A 21,129-nucleotide genomic window follows, 5' to 3' on the forward strand; every position below is an offset into this window, starting at 1 on the left:
CTCAGTGTCTAAAAGGTTCACCATCACTGGTATAGGGTTTCCTACCTGAGCAGGGGGTTGGACTAGATGACCTCCAAGGTCCCTTCCAACATTATTATTATTATTATTATTATTATTATTATTATTATTATTATTATTACCTTCAAAGAGCAATTCCCAACTATGAAACTTGTTCCTATGTCTCCACACTGTTCTTTTAATCAATAGCTGAAGACATACCTATTCAGTTGGTTGTTTGTACTAAACAATTGCTTCAGCTTCTTAGATTTTTTTAATGAACTTTAATTTTCATGCTTAACTTTTTAAAGAATGTTTTGTTTAATATTTTTTATTTTTTGACTGCTGCATGGACCTCACTGAGGAAATAGTAATAGTAATAATACTTTTGTCGTGGAAAAACTCAATGAAAAAGACAAGAGACAGCAGCACAACATAATAATTCTTACTTTAAGATTCAGAGGTTTATTTCTCTAATAATTTGGAACATAGCAAGTATAATAACACAACATCACTTCCATTAATAACCCATTGCAATGAGGACCATATGATGTAACATAGGGGTAGGCAACCTCGGCTCTTTTATGACTCATGGACTTCAACTCCCATAATTCCTGAGTCATCTCACTCAGGAATCCTGGGAATTGAAGTCCATGAGTCATAAAAGAGCCGAGGTTTCCTACCCCTGACATAGCAGAATTCAATAAGATAGTTATAGGCCAATGGCAAATCAATCAGGTCCAGTCCCAACCTTTTATACCCTTTCTTGTTCTAAGACTGTAGTCAGATGATCCGCTGACTTCTGCTGACTTTTTACTGACTTCCTGTTGACCTACTTTCCACATATACCCATGTACATTGGAACCCGCATCCATCAGCTACTTTTCAGTTCCCTATTTCTCCCACGGTTACAATACTCATGTTCTAAATATACATAGAACTATCTACTTTGCAATTTCATATTGCACAAAGCTCAGCAGATTACAAATAGTACGTTCATATTGTGAAACAGCATAAAGTTCAAGTTAGAGCTTCAAATCACTTCTGTGGGGACCTATTTCAGGTTTGTTTTAGCCAAGAGATAGGCAACCCAAAACACTCAAAGAGCCACTTGGACCCGTTTGCCACCGAAAAAAACCACTGGGAGCCGCAAAACCCTTTTGGTATCTAAAATGAAGATAACACTGCATATATCCTTTTTTACCTTTATGATTGGTGTGTGTGTGTGTGTGTGTGTGTGTGTGTGTGTGTGTGTGTGTGTGGAAAAGGATGTATGCAGTATTATCTTTATTTTAGATGTCAAAAGGGTCTCTCTCCCTTTCCTCCCTCTCTCACTCTCTTTCCTCTCCCTCTCTTTCTCTTTCTTTCTTCTCCCCTCTCTTTCACTCTTTCCTCTTTCCTCTTCCTCTCTCTCTTTTTCTCTTTCTCTTTCCTCTCTTTTTCTATCTTTCCTCTCTCTCTTTCTTCTCCCTCTCTCTTCCCCTCTCTCTCTTTTTCTCTCTTTCCCTCTTTTTCTTTCTTTCTCTCTTTCTCTCCCTCTCCCTCTCTCTCTTTCTTTCTCTTTTCTCTCTCTCCTCTCCCTCTCTTTCTCTTTCCTTTCCCTCTCTCTCTTTCCTCTCTTTCTCTTTCTCTCTTTCCTCCTCTTTTTCTTTCCTCTCTCTCTCTTTCCTCTCCCGCCTCTCTTTCCTCTCTCTCTCTTTTTCTCTCTCACTCTCTCTCTTTCCTCTCTCCTCAATATCTCTGGTTGTCCCTTTCAGTGACTCTGGGTGGCTTACAGTTCAAAAATGTATTACAATTAAAAATACTAAAAACTTTTTAAAAGAATAATTACAGCAAAACCAATAAAAACAACAGAAGCATCCAAATTAAGTAACCATGCTGGAATAACGCCCATAATAATTGGGCCACGAGGCGCAACTTCCCCCCAGGAGGCAGAAAGAATTCGGGCAAGGGGTGTTTCGGAGCCGCGCAGATCAGCCCTGGGCTCGATCAGGCCCTCCCGGGGCAATTAGGGGCGGCTCCGCAGAGTCCTGGGTGCCTGACTCACAGAGGAAGCCGGCCAGGAGCTCACAATTAGCGGGCCCGCCAGGAGGCAACTGACGTGGACATCCCAGTGGCGGTCAGGCGGCCCCTGAGCTTCCTGCCAATCCAGACAAGATTCCTGGCCAGCCGGCCACGGGGCGGGAGCGGCTCCCTTGCTGGGGCTGCTCAGCCTCCCTGTTTGGCCAGCTGGCCCAGCGTTTCCAGGGCCAAATCCTGCCGAGCTCCGCCTGCCACACGAGGGTGAGCTGGGCCAGGCTGCGCGGCAGGAAAGGAGGTGTGCTGCCATTTGCATGGTTCCAGTCCAGAGGAGCACCCTACCCCTGTGGATGGGGGGCTGGGAGGGGGAAGCCCCTTCCGATGCCTGGAAAGCAGCGCTTCCTCTCCTGCTTCTGGTGTGGGAAAATGGGCAGAGATCCCGGGAAGGCCAAGCATGGGGGGGGGCAGGAGGCAGCAGAAGGCGCTGAAAGGTGGCCGGGGCACCACAGACTGTCCTGGGGAGATGGGTGGCCAGCTCAGCTGCCCAGGGAGCGGCTCGGGAACAACCCAGGAAGCGATGCTGCTGCCCCAGCTGGGACTGCCACCCGGCCTGGGGTGACGTGTTTCTGGCTCAGTAGCCCAGGTACAGCCCAGGAACCGATGCCCCTGCTTGCTGTCATCCCAGCCGGGACTGCCGCCCGGACTGGGGAGACGCATGGCCGGCTCGGCTGCCCAGGGAGCAGCCCGGGGACGGCTCAGGAAGTGATGCCACCATCCCAGCCAGGACTGCCGCCCGGTCCGGCGAGACGCGTGGCTGACTCAGCTGCCCCTCTGCCTGGTACAGGTAAGCCAGAAGGTGTGCCACCTGCCCCACGGCCGCTTTGCAGTGGCATTTCGCACAGCCCCCTCCCTCCCCCCGCCACTCACCCTCTGGCTCTGCTGCTGCTTGGTCAACCAGAGCCACAGCTTGCGGGAGGCCGGACCGCTCTCAGCAGGGATCCCGGGGCTTCCCCATGCTGCTCCCTGGCCACGTGACCTCAGACGGGGCCAGCCCGGGAAAGGGACTTCCTGGCCACCCTTCTCCTAGGGGCAGGGCACCCGGGCTCAGGGCCAATCAGGAGCTCTGTGAGGAGGCAAGTCTGCATGAGAGAGAGAGAAGGGAAGCACACGTGCCTCTCTGTCTCTCTCTGCAAATGGTGGAGGAGGCTCCGGAGCCGCAAGAGATGGCTCAAAGTGTCGCTTGCGGCTCCGGAGCCGTGGGTTGCCGACCCGTGTTCTAGCCTCATTTTGTTATATGAGGGGGCTATATTTTCATCTCCCACAGTCCCCACTTCTTGTCCATAAGGACAACACAAAGCATAAGCAAAAGGATAAGATTAGAAGGATTCTGGAGTAAAGGGTCTACAATAGTTTCAGAGGGGTATGTAAAGAAAGTATTTTATGGGGGAACACATATAACCTCAGTAGGCTTAAGAGTCATAATAAAAGAATACAAATGCCAATAAACAACAACACATCTATAGTCCATACAGCAGGCATGAGGCATTTTCCTGATGCAAATCATTTCCTTTATGTGCCTCTGGACTTCCATTGCATTGGAAAAGGTGGTATGAAGTTTTTCAATCATCTTAAGGATGGCAAATCAGAGTCCACTTGGTGCTGTCTGGGCTGGAGATTGCATGCTAGTGGGGAACAGAGGTTACTAGCATTTGCTCTCCTATCGGGCAAAGCTTCAGACTCTGTCTAGGTGCAGCCAGGTGATTGGGGCTGAATGTCTTCCTCGTCTGGGCCTGGTACTTTCTTGCAGCACAAAACACGCATCCAGGAAGCCAGATCTTGATACTTCACAGCAGTGTTGGTGTTGAATAGAAAATGGAAAGGTCCCTTTCAACGAGGAGCAAAGTAATTTTTTGCTGAAATACTTTAGTCAGAACCTGATCACCAGTCTTCAAGGCATAACAAAGATCTAGTGGTTCCTTGGGTGGAGCAGTCCTCAGGGAAGCTGAAATATCTCAGACAAAATCTTTATAGGTGGGAAAAGGGAAAGGATAAGAAGGTAGAAGGGGAGGATATTGTGACAGGAGCAAGGTTGCTTGCCACTGGCATGACTTGCACTGGTCTCCTGTTAATGACAGTCTGTGACAGCAATGATGAAAACTTGGCAGTAGTCCAATATTGCATCCTTTGATTCATGGATGTCTTGTAGAGAAGCTGACAGTCTCATAAATCTCACAAAATAGATTCAGAATAACAAATCTTTTTTTCCTAACTTTATAAGTTTACTTCCTCTTTTTCTAAGTTTCTCCTATGCCATATGTGAACCATGACCCAGTTTTTGGTAGCACAGGATAAGCATTTTAACTTTATTTCTATACTTCCTCTACTTGCAGTTTTGGCTGATATTCAACTGCTAGCTGCCTACCTAATATTAAAGCAGCTTGAAATTTTCCATTTAACATATATACATATGTTAAATACATATTAACATATATTACTTTAAAAGAACAAAAATTCCATGTTCTATTAAGTGTGTTTCCTTAAAATCATACTTTAGTTGCAATGTAATAATTTTAGCACACTGATGTTCAATTTGCCAACTTGTGCTGCAATGTTCAAATAGCACAGTGTAATGTTTTAACCACACAAAAAATTAAAATAAACAGAAACCACGCTCCCTTTTCCTTCCTGCCCCTCCCTCACTGTCAAGGCAGAAAGTCCCCAAGCAAAAAGAAAGAAATAGCAACTAGCAAAGGAGACGGAAAATGTTGTAAAGATGTTTAAAAAATTACACAGAAATTTCCCTCTCTATTTCCATTCAGCATTCTTCCAACTAAATAGGTATCTCTTTTCTTTTTCCTTCTCTTAAGTAAATCACATACTTCTTTCCTTCTTCCTTTCATGAGCTCCTCTCTCACAGAACTTTTCCATAAAACCTTCTTCATTTCATTTTCTCATATCCTTGCAAACACATACTACTGCCTTCCTACTTACTTCATAACAATGTACAACTTACTGTTCCTTTCATAGCCTGGGGCTACATAACATTTACCCAAAAAACTGGGGAACTAGGGGTGCATAAAGGATAAAACAAAAGGCAAAATATAAAAAGACAACACTTGTGAATACATGAATGAGCAAGGAATAATGACCTGCTCAATCAGGCTAACATGCTTGTGGTTACATGTTTATTTTTTCTCTCACCATGCATTCATCTATCAATTCAATCACTTTATCCGATATATGTCGCTCCACACACACTCTAATCATGGGTGAGGGCAGGATCTCTCTGTTCTTTTCTTTTACTTTTTTTTAAAAATCTATTTATTCTCTCCTTTAAGACAGTCTGGGAACCCAACCATCCAGGGACAATAGAAGGGAGTTGAACCCTGCCAACATAGGCAGTCCTTATGTATGAAAGAGGTCCGTCCTCTTTGTCAGTAAACCTTACAGCAGCAATAGAGAAATAACAAGCTACCTCAGCAAAAAAAAGGCCAAATTCTTATCTATGGGAAAGGTAGCAGGCACGAAAATTGATGGCAATCAATGGAACATACCAGCAAACAAGCTGACCCTTTAACTAACATGGTAACACCAGTGTTAGTTACTAATAAACAACACTGTCCCAACAAAGAAGCTGGCCCTTATCTATGAAAAAGGCAGTGTTCACCATTAACTAAAGGGCGGACACAACTACAAAAACACAAAAAATGTATACAAGAATGCACACGTACAATAAAAAAAACTTTAAGCAACAGTGGGTGTCGCTATGCCCAAAGACATAAAAAAATCAGGAAGCAAACAAATCTAATACAGGAAAAAATTCAATGACAGGTGCAAGATGAGGAAAGAAACCACAAACCACCGAAATACAATTCTAAAAAAACAGTTTCATAACTTTCAAAAATACCCATAATAACCTACCAAACCAAAATTTTTATTCAAGTACCCACAACAACTCTGTCGTAATTTCTAGTCTTGAATAAAATAATACAACTGCCAAATTAAACTATTAAAACACTATCTCTTTTTTCATACACACAAAAATCCAATGCACAATATCAGCTAGGGGTGAAAATAAAAAGAACATATCTTCATCTTCACACAGCTTAAATAAAAACTCAACATACAAACTTCAAAATGGCAATCTCAGAGCTCAATCTGCAAATCACCAGCAACTGAAAAAATGATATACCGTATTTTCCGGCGTATAAGACGACTGGGCATATAAGACGACTCCCAACTTTTCCAGTTAAAATATAGAGTTTGGGCTATACTCACCGTATAAGACTACCCCTCTTCCAACGCACACCAAATAAAAATTAAAAAACATCAGATTTGATTTCAATATGGTAATTTTAATTCAGATGTTTATGACATGCAGGTACTTAGCAGAAAAACTGTCACTTATAAACATAAGGCTGTCATCAAACATATAAACATAAAACAGTGCAAGTGGATTAAACTTTTCCTAATTCACTCTAAAGCTGAAAGGAAGGATAAGACAATAAACCCATGGGAGCTGCCATGCTGTTTGTTTTTTAAGCTGTCAACCAAACTGGAATTGATGTTGATAGGAGGAAGATAATAAGCAATAGAAAGAGCAAGTGCCGGGCAAGTCCCTGGTGAGTCAGCAACGCCCATCATAACTGCAAGCTATTTTTATAGGTTTTGCTTGCGTGACAGTTTCCCTTTAAAAGCCTTCAAAATCATCCTGTTCATCATCTGATATCATAAAAATATCAATGACATCTTGTGGTACATTTGTAAGGCAGTCATCATATGGATCAAATTCCGTATCAGATGGTGTGGTCTCAGCTTCGGCTTCCTCTTCAACTTGCCACAAGTAGTCATCCTCCATACCATCTAATGAATTTGATATGCCACACTTCTTGAAAGACTTGATTACTGTTTCTGCATCAATATCATTCCAGGCTTTTATGACAAACTTGCACAAAACATCCAACTGTGGAGCACGCATGTTTCCTCCTTTTGTGAATGACTTTTCGCCGCTAACCATCCATTCATTCCACCATTCTCGAATGCGATCTTTAAATGGCTTGTTTAGGCACACATCCAATGGCTGTACCAATGATGTCAATCCTGCAGGAATAACTGCCGCATCTGTGTTTATTCTTGCAAGCCTTTGCTTGGTGCTGGGAGTTAAATGAGCCCTGAACATATCCCACACCAGTAGACTACGTTTTTGAAGAAGTTCACCTGGTCGCCTGCTTCATACATTATCAAGCCATAGCTTTACCCCTTCTTCATCCATCCAGCCTTTTTCATTCACATGTACAAAACAACCAACAGGGAACTTGAGTTTCGGCATTGTTTTTCTTTTAAAAATAATCATTGGTCTCAGTTTGGCACCATCAGCTGTGCATCCTAGTACCACTGTAAAACTGGACTTCTCATGTCCTGTTGTTTTAATTAAAATTGTTTTTTCACCTTTTTGATGGACAGTTTTATTTCCAACCATATCAAAATTCATTGGAGTTTCATCCATATTTCCAATACTACTTAACGCATAGCCATGTTTAATGCGCTGTTGTATTACGCATCGATGGAAACTAATTGCTATCAAGATCTGCAGGTAATTTGTGTGCAATTTTTGTCTTTTGCCTCAGTACCATATTATGCCTTTTCAAGAATCTAGTACACCAAGATACAGTGGCCTTAAATCTGTTGCTGTGATCTGGGTTAGATTTGGCCCACTGAAGTGCAGACAAACATATTTTATTTCGTGTCACTACATAACCATGTTGGCGATGCTCATTCACCATGTCTGCTACATGTTTTTCAAGTTCTGGCCAATCTGGGGTGCCTCTTCTTAATGCACACTTACCCCTTGCCATACTCTTTAATGCTTTTTCATTTGCTTTCCAGTCCCGAACTATCTTTTCTGTTACTCCATATTGTCTTGCAGCAGCGCAGTTATTATGTTCCATGGCAAAGTTTACAACATTAAGTTTGAAACTGGCTTCATATTTCCTTCTTCTTGCTGGTGGAGCCATGATAGCGTCTTGACTGTTGGACATTTGTATACTGTACTGTATGTACTGGTGCTCTACTGTATGAACTGGTACAGATACTGGTGCTGTACTGTACCGGTACGTACCCAGTATGCAACAACCAGCCAATCATGGCAAGCGATATACCTTATCACTGGCAAGCGATGTACCTTACCGGTGATTGGCTGGTTGTTGTATACAAAGCCTGGTTGGATTGAGTGGGTCAGCTCTCCCTGCCTGCCCAGCCCTCCCTGTTGTCTTATATGCCCTAGGGAAAAAATGGACAAGCTAATACACCCTTTCGCTGAAGAAGGGGAGAGGGAGGGAGGAAAGGGAGCAAAGTTTTCTGAGTTCTCATTGGCCACCTGTAAGCCCAAATGAGTACAGTATTCTCTCCTCCGCAGGCGCCCTTTTATGCCAGTGCTGAGCTCAGGGTGTGTGCGTGCACATGGCATGCATGCGACTCCCCCGGGCTGCGCACCGGGATCTCTGGAGACTGGATCTCCTCCTCTTGGTCTTCCATCCACAAATACTAGCCGGTTTCAGGCTAGTATTTACTGCAACTCTCTCGGCCCCTGCCCATCTTTCTGACATATACACATGCGTGCACACACACACACACACATGCCTCCTTTCCCTCCTCCCTCTCCCTCCAATCCTTTCCCTCCACCCCGATTTCCAGCTCGGAAAGTGCAAAGAAGCGAGGAGACAGATTGAATTTTGTCACTAATTTCTCAGGGTGAGCATTTACCAGCCTGTGACTTCAAGTTAGCAAAAAGCAGCTGCAAACCACACGCCTGCTAGAGGTGAGCTGCGGGGACGGATTGCTGAAACAAACAGCTTAGCGTTTAATTGCTCTCCCCACCGCCACTCTACCAATCAAGGACTCTTTTTGAGCAAGGGGGGGGAGAGAAAACTTGATGAGTAATGTGCCAAACCACATGTGTAAAGGAATAAAATAGAATACCTGTATTTTCCGGCGTATAAGACGACTCGGCGTATAAGACGACCCCCAACTTTTAAGAAGGTTTTTGTGGCTTAGAAAGTCGTCTTATACGCCAGAAAATACTGTAACCACATTTCCTGCCAAGCATTGTTGATGAGGGAGTAAAAAACCCTCATAAATGAGGCTGAAAGAACTAACACACAAGAGGCATGACGTCACGCAAGGGCATGACCCTTCCACAGTACAAGGAGCTGGCCAAGCCCCAGGACTTGCCAGACTCTCACCAGGTCCCAGCCACGACCCACAGGTCTGACTGTTTTGCCAGTGAGAACGGCCCTTTACCACACACTTAGTCTGTCCTCAAAGTAAGTCCAGGCACGACCCTTCCCTTACTGCCAGATTAGGACAGGCTTAATTAACTAAAACACAACAACTTCCTTATCTATCTACCCTAAGGTCCCAAGGAAAGAGGCCTTTTTCTTACCTCTGACCAAAGTAGATTGTGAGTGCTCGGAGAGAGCGGGCTGGTTACCTGTTGCCCAAAACCAGGAAGCAATCAGAAATCCCGGTTGGACAGCAGATCTCTTCCAGCAACCATCTGTTCCCGGCCAATGCACCAAAAACTGTTGTGGAAAAACGCAATGAAAAAGACAAGAGACAGCAACACAACATAATAATTCTTACTTTAAGATTCAAAGGTTTATTTCTCTAATAATTTGGAACATAGCAAGCATAATAACACAACATCACTTCCATTAATAACACATTGCAAAGAGGACCATATGACATAGCAGAATCCAATATGACAGCTATAGGCCAATGGTAAATCAATCAGGTCCAGTCCCAACCTTTTATATCCTTTCTCGTTCTAAGATTGTAGTCAGATGGTCCACTGACTTTTGCTGACTTCTGACCTTTGCTGACTTTTCACTGACTTGCTGTTGAGCTACTTTCCACATATACCCTTGTACATTGGAACCCGTATCCATCAGCTACTTTTCAGTTCCCTATTTCTCCCACGGTTACAATACTCATGTTCCAAATATACATCGAACTATCTACTTTGCTCAGCAGATTACAAATAGTACGTTCGTATTGTGAAACAGCATAAAGTTCAAGTTAAGAGCTTCAAATCACTTCTGTGGGGGCCTATTTCAGATTTGTTCTAGCCTCATCTTGTTATATGAGGAGGGGGCTATATTTTCATCTCCCACACTTTCTTTTAAATAGACACCCTGTGTGTGTGTATGTGTGTGTGTATGGTGATTCTCTCACACATAGAGACACACACTGTTCAGTGGAACCAGTTACTTGGTGACATTCCTCATTTGTTAAGTCAGCCAATTTTGGTTGGTTGCAGGTGAAGACCAAATTGAGCTGTGATAGTCTGCCATGTCAAGTTATTTCTGAACACCTTCAAATGACAAGCTCCTGATCACTGGCCTGAGCAATAGTGCCTTAACTGAGATTTTGCACCATTGTTATACAATCTTCAGTGTCAATTGTGCCATTGTGATGAGAAGTTTCAAGAAATGGTGGTCGGAGTAATTGTTGTGTTAATAATTGGGTACGTGCAGTTTGCCTGTTAAGATAGCAAATCAAGTAAATGTTTTTGATTAGGGAATTACAAATCTTTTACCAAGCATAGGAAGTAAACGTGAAGGAATAACTTCTGTTTTTTAAAATTCTTCACTTCAGAAATCATGGCACTAAATGTTTCAGGCATGAACATCATCACAGGGAAAGTACTTTTTAGAACTGATGTCCTATTGGATATATTCATATCCTCAAGTAAGCCTGCAAAGGGGTAGGACTGTCTGGATCAGTTGTTTTATAAGCTCACATTACACACTGGGTTTTGTTAAGTAGAAAATATATAGGAATATACTATAGCCTACTTCTTTGTCATGATTTCTTTCACAGTGAAGTTTCATATTATGTGTGTGTTTTTGGTTAGTGGGTGACTTCGATAAAATATGGCGTGAACATTGTGAGGATGAAGAAACTCTCTGTGAATATGCTGAAGCAATGAAAAACCTGGCAGATAATCACTGGACTAAAACTTGTGAAGGAGAAGGTCGCATTGAATGGTGCTGCAGGTAAATCTTTATATAGTCTAATAAAAGAAAATGCTATATAATATTAAAAATATTTCTCTCATAGCTTTATGGAAGATAGTGGGAGTACTATACATTTCCAATTTTGAAGGATGTATTTTGCAGTTTGAGCATATGGTAAAGGTGCTTGAAGAGCTCCAACCATCCACTTATACTCTTAACCTATGCCTATCTTGATTATTTCTAGAAATGGCTGAATGGTTATCAGTGTCTAAAAGACAAAAATATATCTTTAGCAAAGTAGAAATTTGTGAGATAATCTTGAGAAAAGCTTCATTGGACCTAAACATTATTAACAACTATCAACCAACTGTGATTTTTTTGTTTTTAGCCTAAGTATAGCAACTGAATGATAATAATCCAATTCTGGGTATTCTTGAATAAAATGTTATCTTTACCAGAAGTGAATTGTAAAAACTTGATGTCCAGCACCAGTTTTTTTAATTACATTGTCCCAATTCTTGGCTTTTGGTTGTACTTGCTTGAGAGTTGAAATTCTAAATATGTGGAGAGTTTCAGATTGCCTACTCCTGATCAAAACTCTATAGTATGTATTAGGCTTATGTTCTGCACAAAACAAAACTTAATATAAAGATCTCTATTCAAAGAAAGATTGGGTTATGTGATGAAAGCCAGTTTGGTGCAGTGGGTTAAATCACTCATTGAGTTCTAGTCTCACCTTAGCCATAAAAGCCAGCTGGGTGAACTTGGGACAGTCTTAGCCCAAATCACCCCCAGCGTTGTTGTGGAAAAAATAGAAGGAGGAAGGTGTGTTGTACATATTCACCACCTTAAGTTACTATTAAAATAATAAAGGGATCCAAATAAATAAATGTTGATTTTTTTTTTTGTAACCTTTTGGCAGCTTTAGTACCAATGACTGTAATATCCTATTTATCCAGTTTTGTGGATTAGGATTGAAAGTCATGAGGATTCAGTTTTATTTGCAAATCTGGTTTCAAAAGTAATTTGGAGCTTGTGCATTACTCTGTGGCACTGAACCTGTAATGGCCCACAAAATCCCATACAGTATTTTCCTTCATGCTTTCTAATATATAAAGCCATTAGCGAAACTACTTTATGAGCTCTGTGGCATAGACACAGGAATTCCTTACAGGTAGTTCTCAATTTACAACCACAATTGGGACCAGAATATCTGTTGCTAAGCAAGGCATTTAAGTAAGTTACGCCCAGTTTAATGACCTTTTTTGGCACAGTTGTTAGCAAATAAACACAGTTGTTAACTGACTCATGCAGCCTTTAAAGAAAACTGCCTTCCAGAATAGAATAGAATGGAATGGGAATAGGAATAGGAATAAATAAGAATAAGAATTAAACCTTGGAGGTCTTCTACTCCAGCCTCCTGTTCAAGCAGGAGAACCTATACCATTTCAGACAAGTGACTGTCTAGTCTCTTCTTTAAAATCTTTAGTGATGGAGCGCCCACCATTTCTGAAGACAAGCTGTTCCACTGGTTAATTGTCCTCACTGTTAGGAAGTTTCTCCTTCATTCCAGGTTGCTTCTCTCTTTGGTCAGTTTCCAACCATTGTTTCTTGTCCTGCCCTCTGGTGCTTTGGAGAATAGTTTGATGCCCTCTTCTTTGTGGCAGCCCCTCAAATACTGGAACACTGCTATCATGTCACCTCTGTTACGACTTTGTCGGAAGCTGGCTGGGAAAGTTGCAAATGGTGATCATATGACCCCAGGATGCTGCAATCATTGTAAATACATGCTGGTTGCCAGGTACCTGAATTGTGATCATTTAACTATGGGAATGTTGCGACAGTCATAAGTGTGAGGACCTGTTGTAAGTCACTTTTTTCAGTGCCATAGTAACTTTGATCGCTAAACATATGGTTGTAAGATGAGGACTACCTGTAGTCTTTACTTGGAATCATATAAAGAGTTCATTTCAGAACTGACAGTTTAATCATTGTTTTTAGTTCCTAGATAACTTAAGAAATATACTTTCTAGAAAAAGTAATTTACTATAGAAGATGCATAGGGAAGAAAATATGAAGGATAAAGTGAAAAAAAGGGGAAATGGTGAGGTCCATATAATTCTACAATACTACATGAACTGAAAGAATTGTGCAATACTGAACAGTTTCTATGGTTATTTTAGCATTTAGCTTAAATCCAATTGTTAATTTTATATGCATTTTGCTGAAGTATAATTAGCTTAAATTACAATATCATAATATGCAATAATTACAGTGTTTTAAATCATGGGTGTAATAGAATACCACAGGAACATTTTTTTAAAAAAAAAAATCTGTCTGCCTTTCTGCCTTAAGTGTGTCCCGGGAATATTTTCAAAATGGTGGAAAACAGAAAGCACTGGAAAAAGATGAGAAAAGAGCAGCTCTTGCTACTAAAAGCATTCAAACTACCAGCGTTCATCCAAGTTCAAAAATGGAAGTTTCTACTGATAATTTAAGCCATAGTTCTATAATGGATGAGTAAGTGTCTAATTGTGATGTGATTATGAATAGGAAGATAATTTTTGTAATATTCTTTCAATTTATTAATTTAGATAAGACTTCTGAGCACTGCTGTGCTTAATGAATTAGTTAACTGTGCGATCTAAATTTCCTGTTTAAAACCAGTGTGATTTAAATGTTTCGCTTTGGTTAGTTTATAACTTCTTATAAAAGCATATACAACACACTTATACAACCAGTTACTCTTTATTAGGAATAGGTTTTATGGCTCTCTAACAACAATAAAAACATTACCATTGTCAAACTGAGGTTTTCAGTGTTCATTGGGAAAACCATGACAATTAACCCTCTTTCATATAGCATGTCTATAATGTATTGTATAGAATTAAAATATTCTGAAGTAAGCAGCCAATTTAGATGAAAAATATAGAATAGGCTTTTTTGTTAGAATTCATTGTATGATCATTGTATAATCATAATATGTATATATGCAGCTAGGCCAGGGATAAGGCAACCCAAAACACTCAAAGAGCCACTTGGACCCATTTCCCACCAAAAACAAAACACTGGGAGCCGCAAAACCCTTTTGATAGCTAAAATGAAGATTGCAGTGTTATCTTCATTTTAGATGTCAAAAGGTTCTCTCTCTCTCTCTCTGTCTTTCTCTCGGTCCCTCCCTCCCTCTCTCTCTTTCTGCCCTTTGTCTGCCAGTCCTCTTCCCCCACTCTTTCTCTCTTTCTCTTTCCTCTCCCTCTCTTTCTTTCTCTCTCTCTCTCTCTTTCACTCCCTCTCTCTTTCTTTCTCTCTCTCTCTCTGTCTTTCTTTCTCTCTTTTGCTCCCTCTCTCTCCCCCCTCCTCTCTCCCTCTCTCCGATCTTTTGCTCACCTGGCAAGCTGGCTTTAAGCTGTTCTCCAACAAGCTCAGGGGTAGGCAACCTCGGCTCTTTTATGACTCATGGACTTCAACTCCCAGAATTCCTGAGCCAGCATAGCTGGGCTAGCTAGCTCTCTCCTGCCCTTCCTGCTTCCTGCAGAGACGCAGCCAAGGCAGGAGCCCCGCCCAGTAAGCTTTTCAGCTTGTCAGAGAACACCGTGAGTCCACTCTCTTTTTTTTACACACACACACACACACACACACACACACACACAAACAGAGAGCGAGAGAGCGAAAGGAAGCGCAAGTGCCTCTCTCTGTTTCTGTCTCTCTCTGCAAATGGCAGAGGAGGCTGGGAGCCGCAGGGGAAGGCTCAAAGAGCCGCATGCGGCTCTGGAGCCACAGGTTTCCGACCTGTGAGCTAGGCAAATAGCTTCTTATATTAGAACTTGAAAAAACAGATTTGTTACATATATACAGTGAGGGAAAAAATCATTTGATCCCCTGCTGATTTTGTACATTTGCCCACTGACAAAGAAATGATCAGTCTATAATTTTAAAGGTAGGTTTATTTTAACAGTGAGAGACAGAATAACAACAAAAAAAAATCCAGAAAAACGCATTTCAGAAAAGTTATAAATTGATTTGCATTTTAATGAGAGAAATAAGTATTTGACCCCTTTGCAAAACATGACTTAGTACTTGGTAGCAAAACTCTTGTTGGCAATCACAAAGGTCAGATGTTTCTTGTAGTTGGCCACCAGGTTTGCACACATCTCAGGAGGGATTTTGTCCCATTCCTCTTTGCAGATCCTCTCCAAGTCATTAAGGTTTCGAGGCTGACATTTGGCAGCTCGAACCTTCAGCTCCCTCCACAGATTCTCTATGGGATTAAGGTCTGGAGACTGCCACTAGGCTTCTTCTTGAGCCACTCCTCTGTTGCCTTGGTCGTGTGTTTTGGGTCATTGCCATGCTGGAATACCCATCTACAACCCATTTTCAATGCCCTGGCTGAGGGAAGGAGGTTCTCACCCAAGATTTGACGGTACACGGCCCCGTCCATCATCCCTTTGATGTGGTGAAGTTGTCCTGTCCCTTAGCAGAAAAACACCCCCAAAGCATGTTTCCATCTCCATGTTTGATGGTGGAGAAGGTGTTCTTGGGGTCATAGGCAGCATTTCTTCTCCAAACACAGCAAGTTGAGTTGATGCCAAAGAGCTCGATTTTTGTCTCATGTGACCATAATACTTTCACCCAGCTCTGAATCATTCAGATGTTCATTGGCAAACTTCAGATGGGCCTGTACACGTGCTTTCTTGAGCAGGGGGACCTTGCGGGCACTGCAGGATTTCAGTCCTTCATGGTATACTATGTTACTAATTGTTTTCTTGGTGATTATGATCTCAGCTGCCTTGAGATCATTGAAAAGATCCTCCCGTGTAATTCTGGGCTGATTCCTCACCATTCTTATGACCACTGAAAGTTCACAAGGTGAGATCTTGCATGGAGCCTCAGACTGAGGGAGATTGACAGTTATTTTGTGTTTTTTCCATTTCCAAATAATCAAACCAACTGTTGTCACTTCTCACCAAGCTGCTTAGCGATAGTCTTGTAGCCCATTCCAACCTTGTGTAGGTCTATAATCTTGTCCCTGACATTCTTGGACAGCTCTTTGGTCTTGGCCATGGTGGAGAGTTTGGAATTTAATTGATTGATTGCTTCTGTAGACAGGTGTCTTTTATATAGCTAACAAGCTGAGATTAACAGCACTTCCTTTAAGAGAGTGCTCGTAATGTCAGCTTGTTACTTGTATAAGACACTTGGGAGCCAGAAGTCTTGCTAATTGATAGGGGATCAAATACTTATTCCACTCATTAAAATGCAAATCAATTTATAACTTGTTTGAAATGCGTTTTTCTGGATTTTTTGTCGTCGTTATTCTGTCTCTCATTGTCAAAATAAACTTACCATTAAAATTATAGATTGATCATTTCTTTGTCAGTGGGCAAATGTACAAACTCAGCAGGGGATCAAATAATTTTTTTCCTCCACTGTAGTTGCTAAATCAGGGGCCATGTTCCCAAATGTATATGTCATGAGCCAGTTCACTGAATGTTCCATATCTTTCAAAATTTGACATGTTTAATCTGTTGTTTAAATAAAAACCTAGTTCAAACATTACCTCATTTATTACCTAAAAGATTAAAAAGAAACTATTTCTATACAAATCTCACTCATTAATGCTGAATCTGCAACATATTTACTATTTTAAATAGAATTTCCATGATTAAGATTCTTAGAGACATTTCAATTTTTTTTTCCTTCCACTTAGATTGTTGCATCCTTCAGGAAAAATAAGATTACTTGATGTTGGCAGCTGTTTTAATCCATTTTTGAAGTTTGAAGAGTTTCTGACTGTTGGTATTGATATTGTCCCAGCTGTTGAGGTATGAAATAAACAATGCAAATCATAAAATGTAGTACTTATACAATGGTTGCTAATCTTACAATTCCCTTTTGATTAATATCTGCTAGTATAGTTTTGAGGTTGAAAGTGAATATGTTAATAAATAGTTAAGCTCAAGGTATGGACAGATGACTGAAAACTTCAGCTTTACTAGTATATATCTAAAGCCGTTGCTTAGGTTATAGTATGGTTAAAGCTTGAGTACTCAGTGATGTGCCACATAGTTGTATTTCACTACTGGAATTTGCACTATTTCCTGTATTATTTTCAATGTCATAGTTCATTGTTCTCATGCTTCACAAAATAACATATATTTTGGAGGGAGAGTCAAGGTATCATAATTAATAAAGTAGTCCTCTTACAAAACAAGACCTTCTGCTTTCCTTTCCCCCCCCCCCCCTCCAAATCTCTGCTTTGTAGAAACTTCAGATTTTGAGAATATAGTGGGGCTAAAGGAAAAATTCTGTACACAAAAAAATAATCAAAATTTATTCATAAGTACATATTTTATTACATATTCCCTTTTCTTCATATAGGCAAAAACACACCTACATTACCTGAAACAAGTGCATGCTGCTTAACTTAAAAAAATTATACTCAGATAAAAATGTAATTAATTGATCAATGAAAAATTCTATTGCTGATTTTAAGAATTCTTTAACTGAGTTATCTTATTTACTTGTTTTCCAAGTATATCATTGCATCTATATTTCTTCCCCCAGAGTGTCTACAAATGTGACTTTTTAAACCTTCAGATTCATCAACCTCTTCAACTTGCACAAGATGCCATTGATGCTTTTTTGAAACAGTTGAAGAATCCTATTGATTCCCTGCCTGGAGAACTATTTCATGTTGTGGTCTTTTCCCTCCTCCTTTCTTATTTCCCTTCACCCTATCAGCGGTGGATATGTTGTAAAAAAGCCCATGAACTACTTGTATTAAATGGATTGCTCTTTATTATCACTCCTGACTCTTCCCATCAGAATCGCCATGCTATGATGATGAAAAGCTGGAAAATTGCTATAGAATCTTTAGGGTTTAAACGTTTCAAATACTCAAAATTTTCTCATATGCATTTGATGGCCTTCAGGAAAATCTCACTCAAAACAACAAGTGACTTGGTGAGCAGGAACTACCCAGGGATGTTATACATTCCCCAGGATTGTAACACTGTGGAGGAGGAGGAATTTTCTAATAATTCCTGCTATATCCGATCAGATGTTGAAGATGAACAACTGGCCTGTAGCTTCATGGAGCTACCAGATGCTCCTTATGATTCAGATTCCGGAGAAAGCCAGGCTAGCTCTATACCGTTTTATGAACTAGAAGATCCTATATTGCTTCTAAGTTAATGTAACAATTAAAATCTGCTTCAGAGTCCAAACTCCCTTTCCCATAAAACTAATTTTGCAAAATTGACATCTGCTCTGCAAATGAAGCATTTACAAAAAGGAAATGCTAAAGATTTTGAAAACTATTGCTATTTTTTTGTACTTATAAATTTTAAAATGTATTCTTGTATTGAAAAATTAACATGTGTTTTATGCAGTATGACTCATGCCATATCATGAACAGGGTTTACTTAGTAATATTCTAGAAAGATACCATTCCCTTCCAGTGCTGTGAACTGTGATTATGCATTCTATGCTAATGTGCCCTGGTTTGATACTTTTAATGCTTTTGATTGAGATTCATGATAGCATTTCTGAGGTTTGCACAAAATAGATGATATGCACTGTTAATTGTCTAAGAAATATGTTCAGAAAGCTTTGTTAGCCTTGAACTTGAATAAAGGTTTTGCTTGAGATAATGTTGATCTGGTGAGTGAAAATAACTGCAAAATCACTTCACTTAAGTTGTATTTGCAACTGGAGTACTTTAACAAAATACAGATCCTGTTATTTGTGCAATTCAGTATACTATATAATATACATAAGCATAAACAGGTTTCTTTTAGTTACCTCACAACTTGTGTATTCGTGCCATTGTTTCAATTTCACTGCTTTACCAAGTTTTCTTAAATTAATATGTTTATCCTATGGGAGAAAATAGAAGATTGTTGCTTAATTCTCTGTCTAGATGTCAGGTTAGATAGCTAATCTGCATATGAAGACATTAAGTTAAAAAAATAAGTTTAATTTCATTCATTCTAGTTAAAAATGAGCGATAAAACATTTTGTTTTAAGAACAACCCCAACATTTCCATTCTTAGCTGCCCCAGAAATTTACTAATATCTAAAGATCATTTCCTGATTTAATAACTGATTAAATAATTCATGTTTGCATATCTGAATGATGATGTAGCCAATATATTTTGAAATACATAAAAGAGAAATCTAAAAAACAAAATAGTTTTACAGTTTCAGAAATGATAGTATTAATATTAATCATTCATTTCAGGAAGTCCACTGCTTAGTTTCAAGGAAAGTATTTATGAAAGGTATTTTTAAAAAATTACAATGCTTTTACCACTAAATTTTTGCACAAAAGTTTCACAACTGACTTTTAGGTTTGCTTTTTACCTTGTGTGTTAAGTAATTCATGGAATAAACCTTATATGTTAAACCTTATCTAAATGCATTCACTGGTGAGACATGAACTAAATAAAAGACCGCAATTTTTAGCTCCAAAATCAGATTGGCAAACCGTTTACTCCACAGATAAAGCAAAATGGAGTGTGAATGAGCTATATATGTAAAAACGGTGCTAGAAAGTTTGCAGCCAACATGTTACATCCTCAGCAACGTTTTTCAGTTGCATAACTATATGCTAGCCAGGCAAACGTTTCCTACTTCTAATTAAAAATTCCTTTTAACTAGAATTTAAAAGCTTGCTCCTTTTATATTGTTGGACTAATTTAAAAATCTTCCCATAATATTGTTTCCTGTTTATGTATCCAGACTATGCATGATGCACTGTTTAATTAGTTGTCAAAATTCCATAGTACAATGCATTTATGTTGCGTGTATATATGTGGTATGTTGTTTTCCAACTCATTCTGATGCCTAATCCAGTTCAAGATATATGTAGATGAAATAGCTTCAAGTTTGAAGGGTAGATATTGGCCAGTAATACCTGATGACTTTGTGGAAAATATGTTGTTTTTCTTGAATGTTAGTGGATATGGTGATGTTTTAAACTACTTGCTATATTTTACTCAATATATTTTCACTGGATATACAAATTTCAAGACAGCTATGTAGATCTGGCAGACGTTCCAAGAAGGGGGTTCTTGAAAACACCAAGAGGTTAACCTAGGACTAACAAGGAAGGTATCCTTTTCAAGTATACCACAGAATGTCTCATTTTTTTTATGTTCTCAGAGCACATCAGGAGAAAACATTGATTTTCTGAATAGTGTTGATGTATACTATTTCATTCAATTTGCCTTTAATGATCAAGAGAGCAAAACTGCCATTGTTACATTATTAATAGAGAATTTGAGAATATAAAATAGTATTTTATAATAATGCTTGGTTATATTTATACACAATCTTGAGAGCAACTGTTTATACAGATCAGTACTAACATAATCAAATAATCAATGGAAGACTGAGTTAACATTCTGTGGCTTGCTTTGTTGGTTGTACCCTGGTTTTTGATTTTTAAATATGTTTACAAAGTAGTGTAATGTTGGCATCTAGCCAATAGTAGCTTATTCAACAACTGAGATTAAACTGGCTTGTTGCATTATGTTGTACCTCTTTGGGAACATGGTTAACCTTCAGTTGTTCTTTAGGATTTTCATATTTCTGTGTTTAAAAAAATATTAATATCAAGCATCAATTGCAATTCATTCAATCCAGTATATTTGCTCTTCATTAAAATGTTGAACTCTTATGTACTTCCAACATCTATGAATAAGTCTGCCTTTTGTCATTAGTTTTTACTCCTTTTGTTCAAATACTTAATACATTTTCAAGGCAAAAAATGACACTGATGTTTAAACAATTTATAAAATGGTACAATGAAAAAAATTATTTGTAAAAAGCGTTCAATGCAGCAGTCTTATTTCTCATTTTAATTTTTTTTAGTTCTTTAGTTACTCACAACCAGATGGATTCGTAGCTGGCTGACTGGCCGTACTTAGCGTGTGGTCATCAATGGAACTGCATCTACATGGAGGGAAGTGTGTAGTGGGGTACCCCAGGTCTCTATTCTGGGCCCAGTGCTCTTCAACATCTTCATCAATGATTTGGATGAGAGGATAGATGGGGAACTCATCAAATTTGGAGATGACATTAAGCTGGCAGG

At 39.7% G+C, this 21,129-nt stretch overlaps 1 protein-coding gene across 4 annotated transcripts in view; it reads left to right on the top strand.

Annotated features, from left to right (window-relative positions):
- BMT2 (base methyltransferase of 25S rRNA 2 homolog) overlaps nt 1–19,507 on the top strand; it is a 60,584-nt gene extending 41,077 nt beyond the window's left edge. For 3 of the 4 annotated variants that reach the window (XM_039369785.1, XM_039369786.1, XM_039369787.1), the window contains 4 exons: nt 10,931–11,072; nt 13,389–13,553; nt 16,741–16,855; nt 17,598–19,507. In XM_039369785.1, the coding sequence (XP_039225719.1) occupies nt 10,931–11,072; nt 13,389–13,553; nt 16,741–16,855; nt 17,598–18,227 (1,052 nt within the window). In that variant the 3' untranslated portion in view covers nt 18,228–19,507. Of the gene's footprint in view, nt 1–10,930; nt 11,073–12,779; nt 12,835–13,388; nt 13,554–16,740; nt 16,856–17,597 lie in introns of those variants that run through there. The other variant, XM_039369788.1, reaches the window with a different exon arrangement.
- The last annotated feature ends 1,622 nt before the right edge of the window (nt 19,508–21,129 follow it).

Source organism: Crotalus tigris, unplaced genomic scaffold (assembly GCF_016545835.1).
Source record: "Crotalus tigris isolate CLP2741 ecotype Arizona unplaced genomic scaffold, ASM1654583v1 scf7180000021230.206812, whole genome shotgun sequence".
Taxonomy (NCBI): domain Eukaryota; kingdom Metazoa; phylum Chordata; class Lepidosauria; order Squamata; family Viperidae; genus Crotalus; species Crotalus tigris.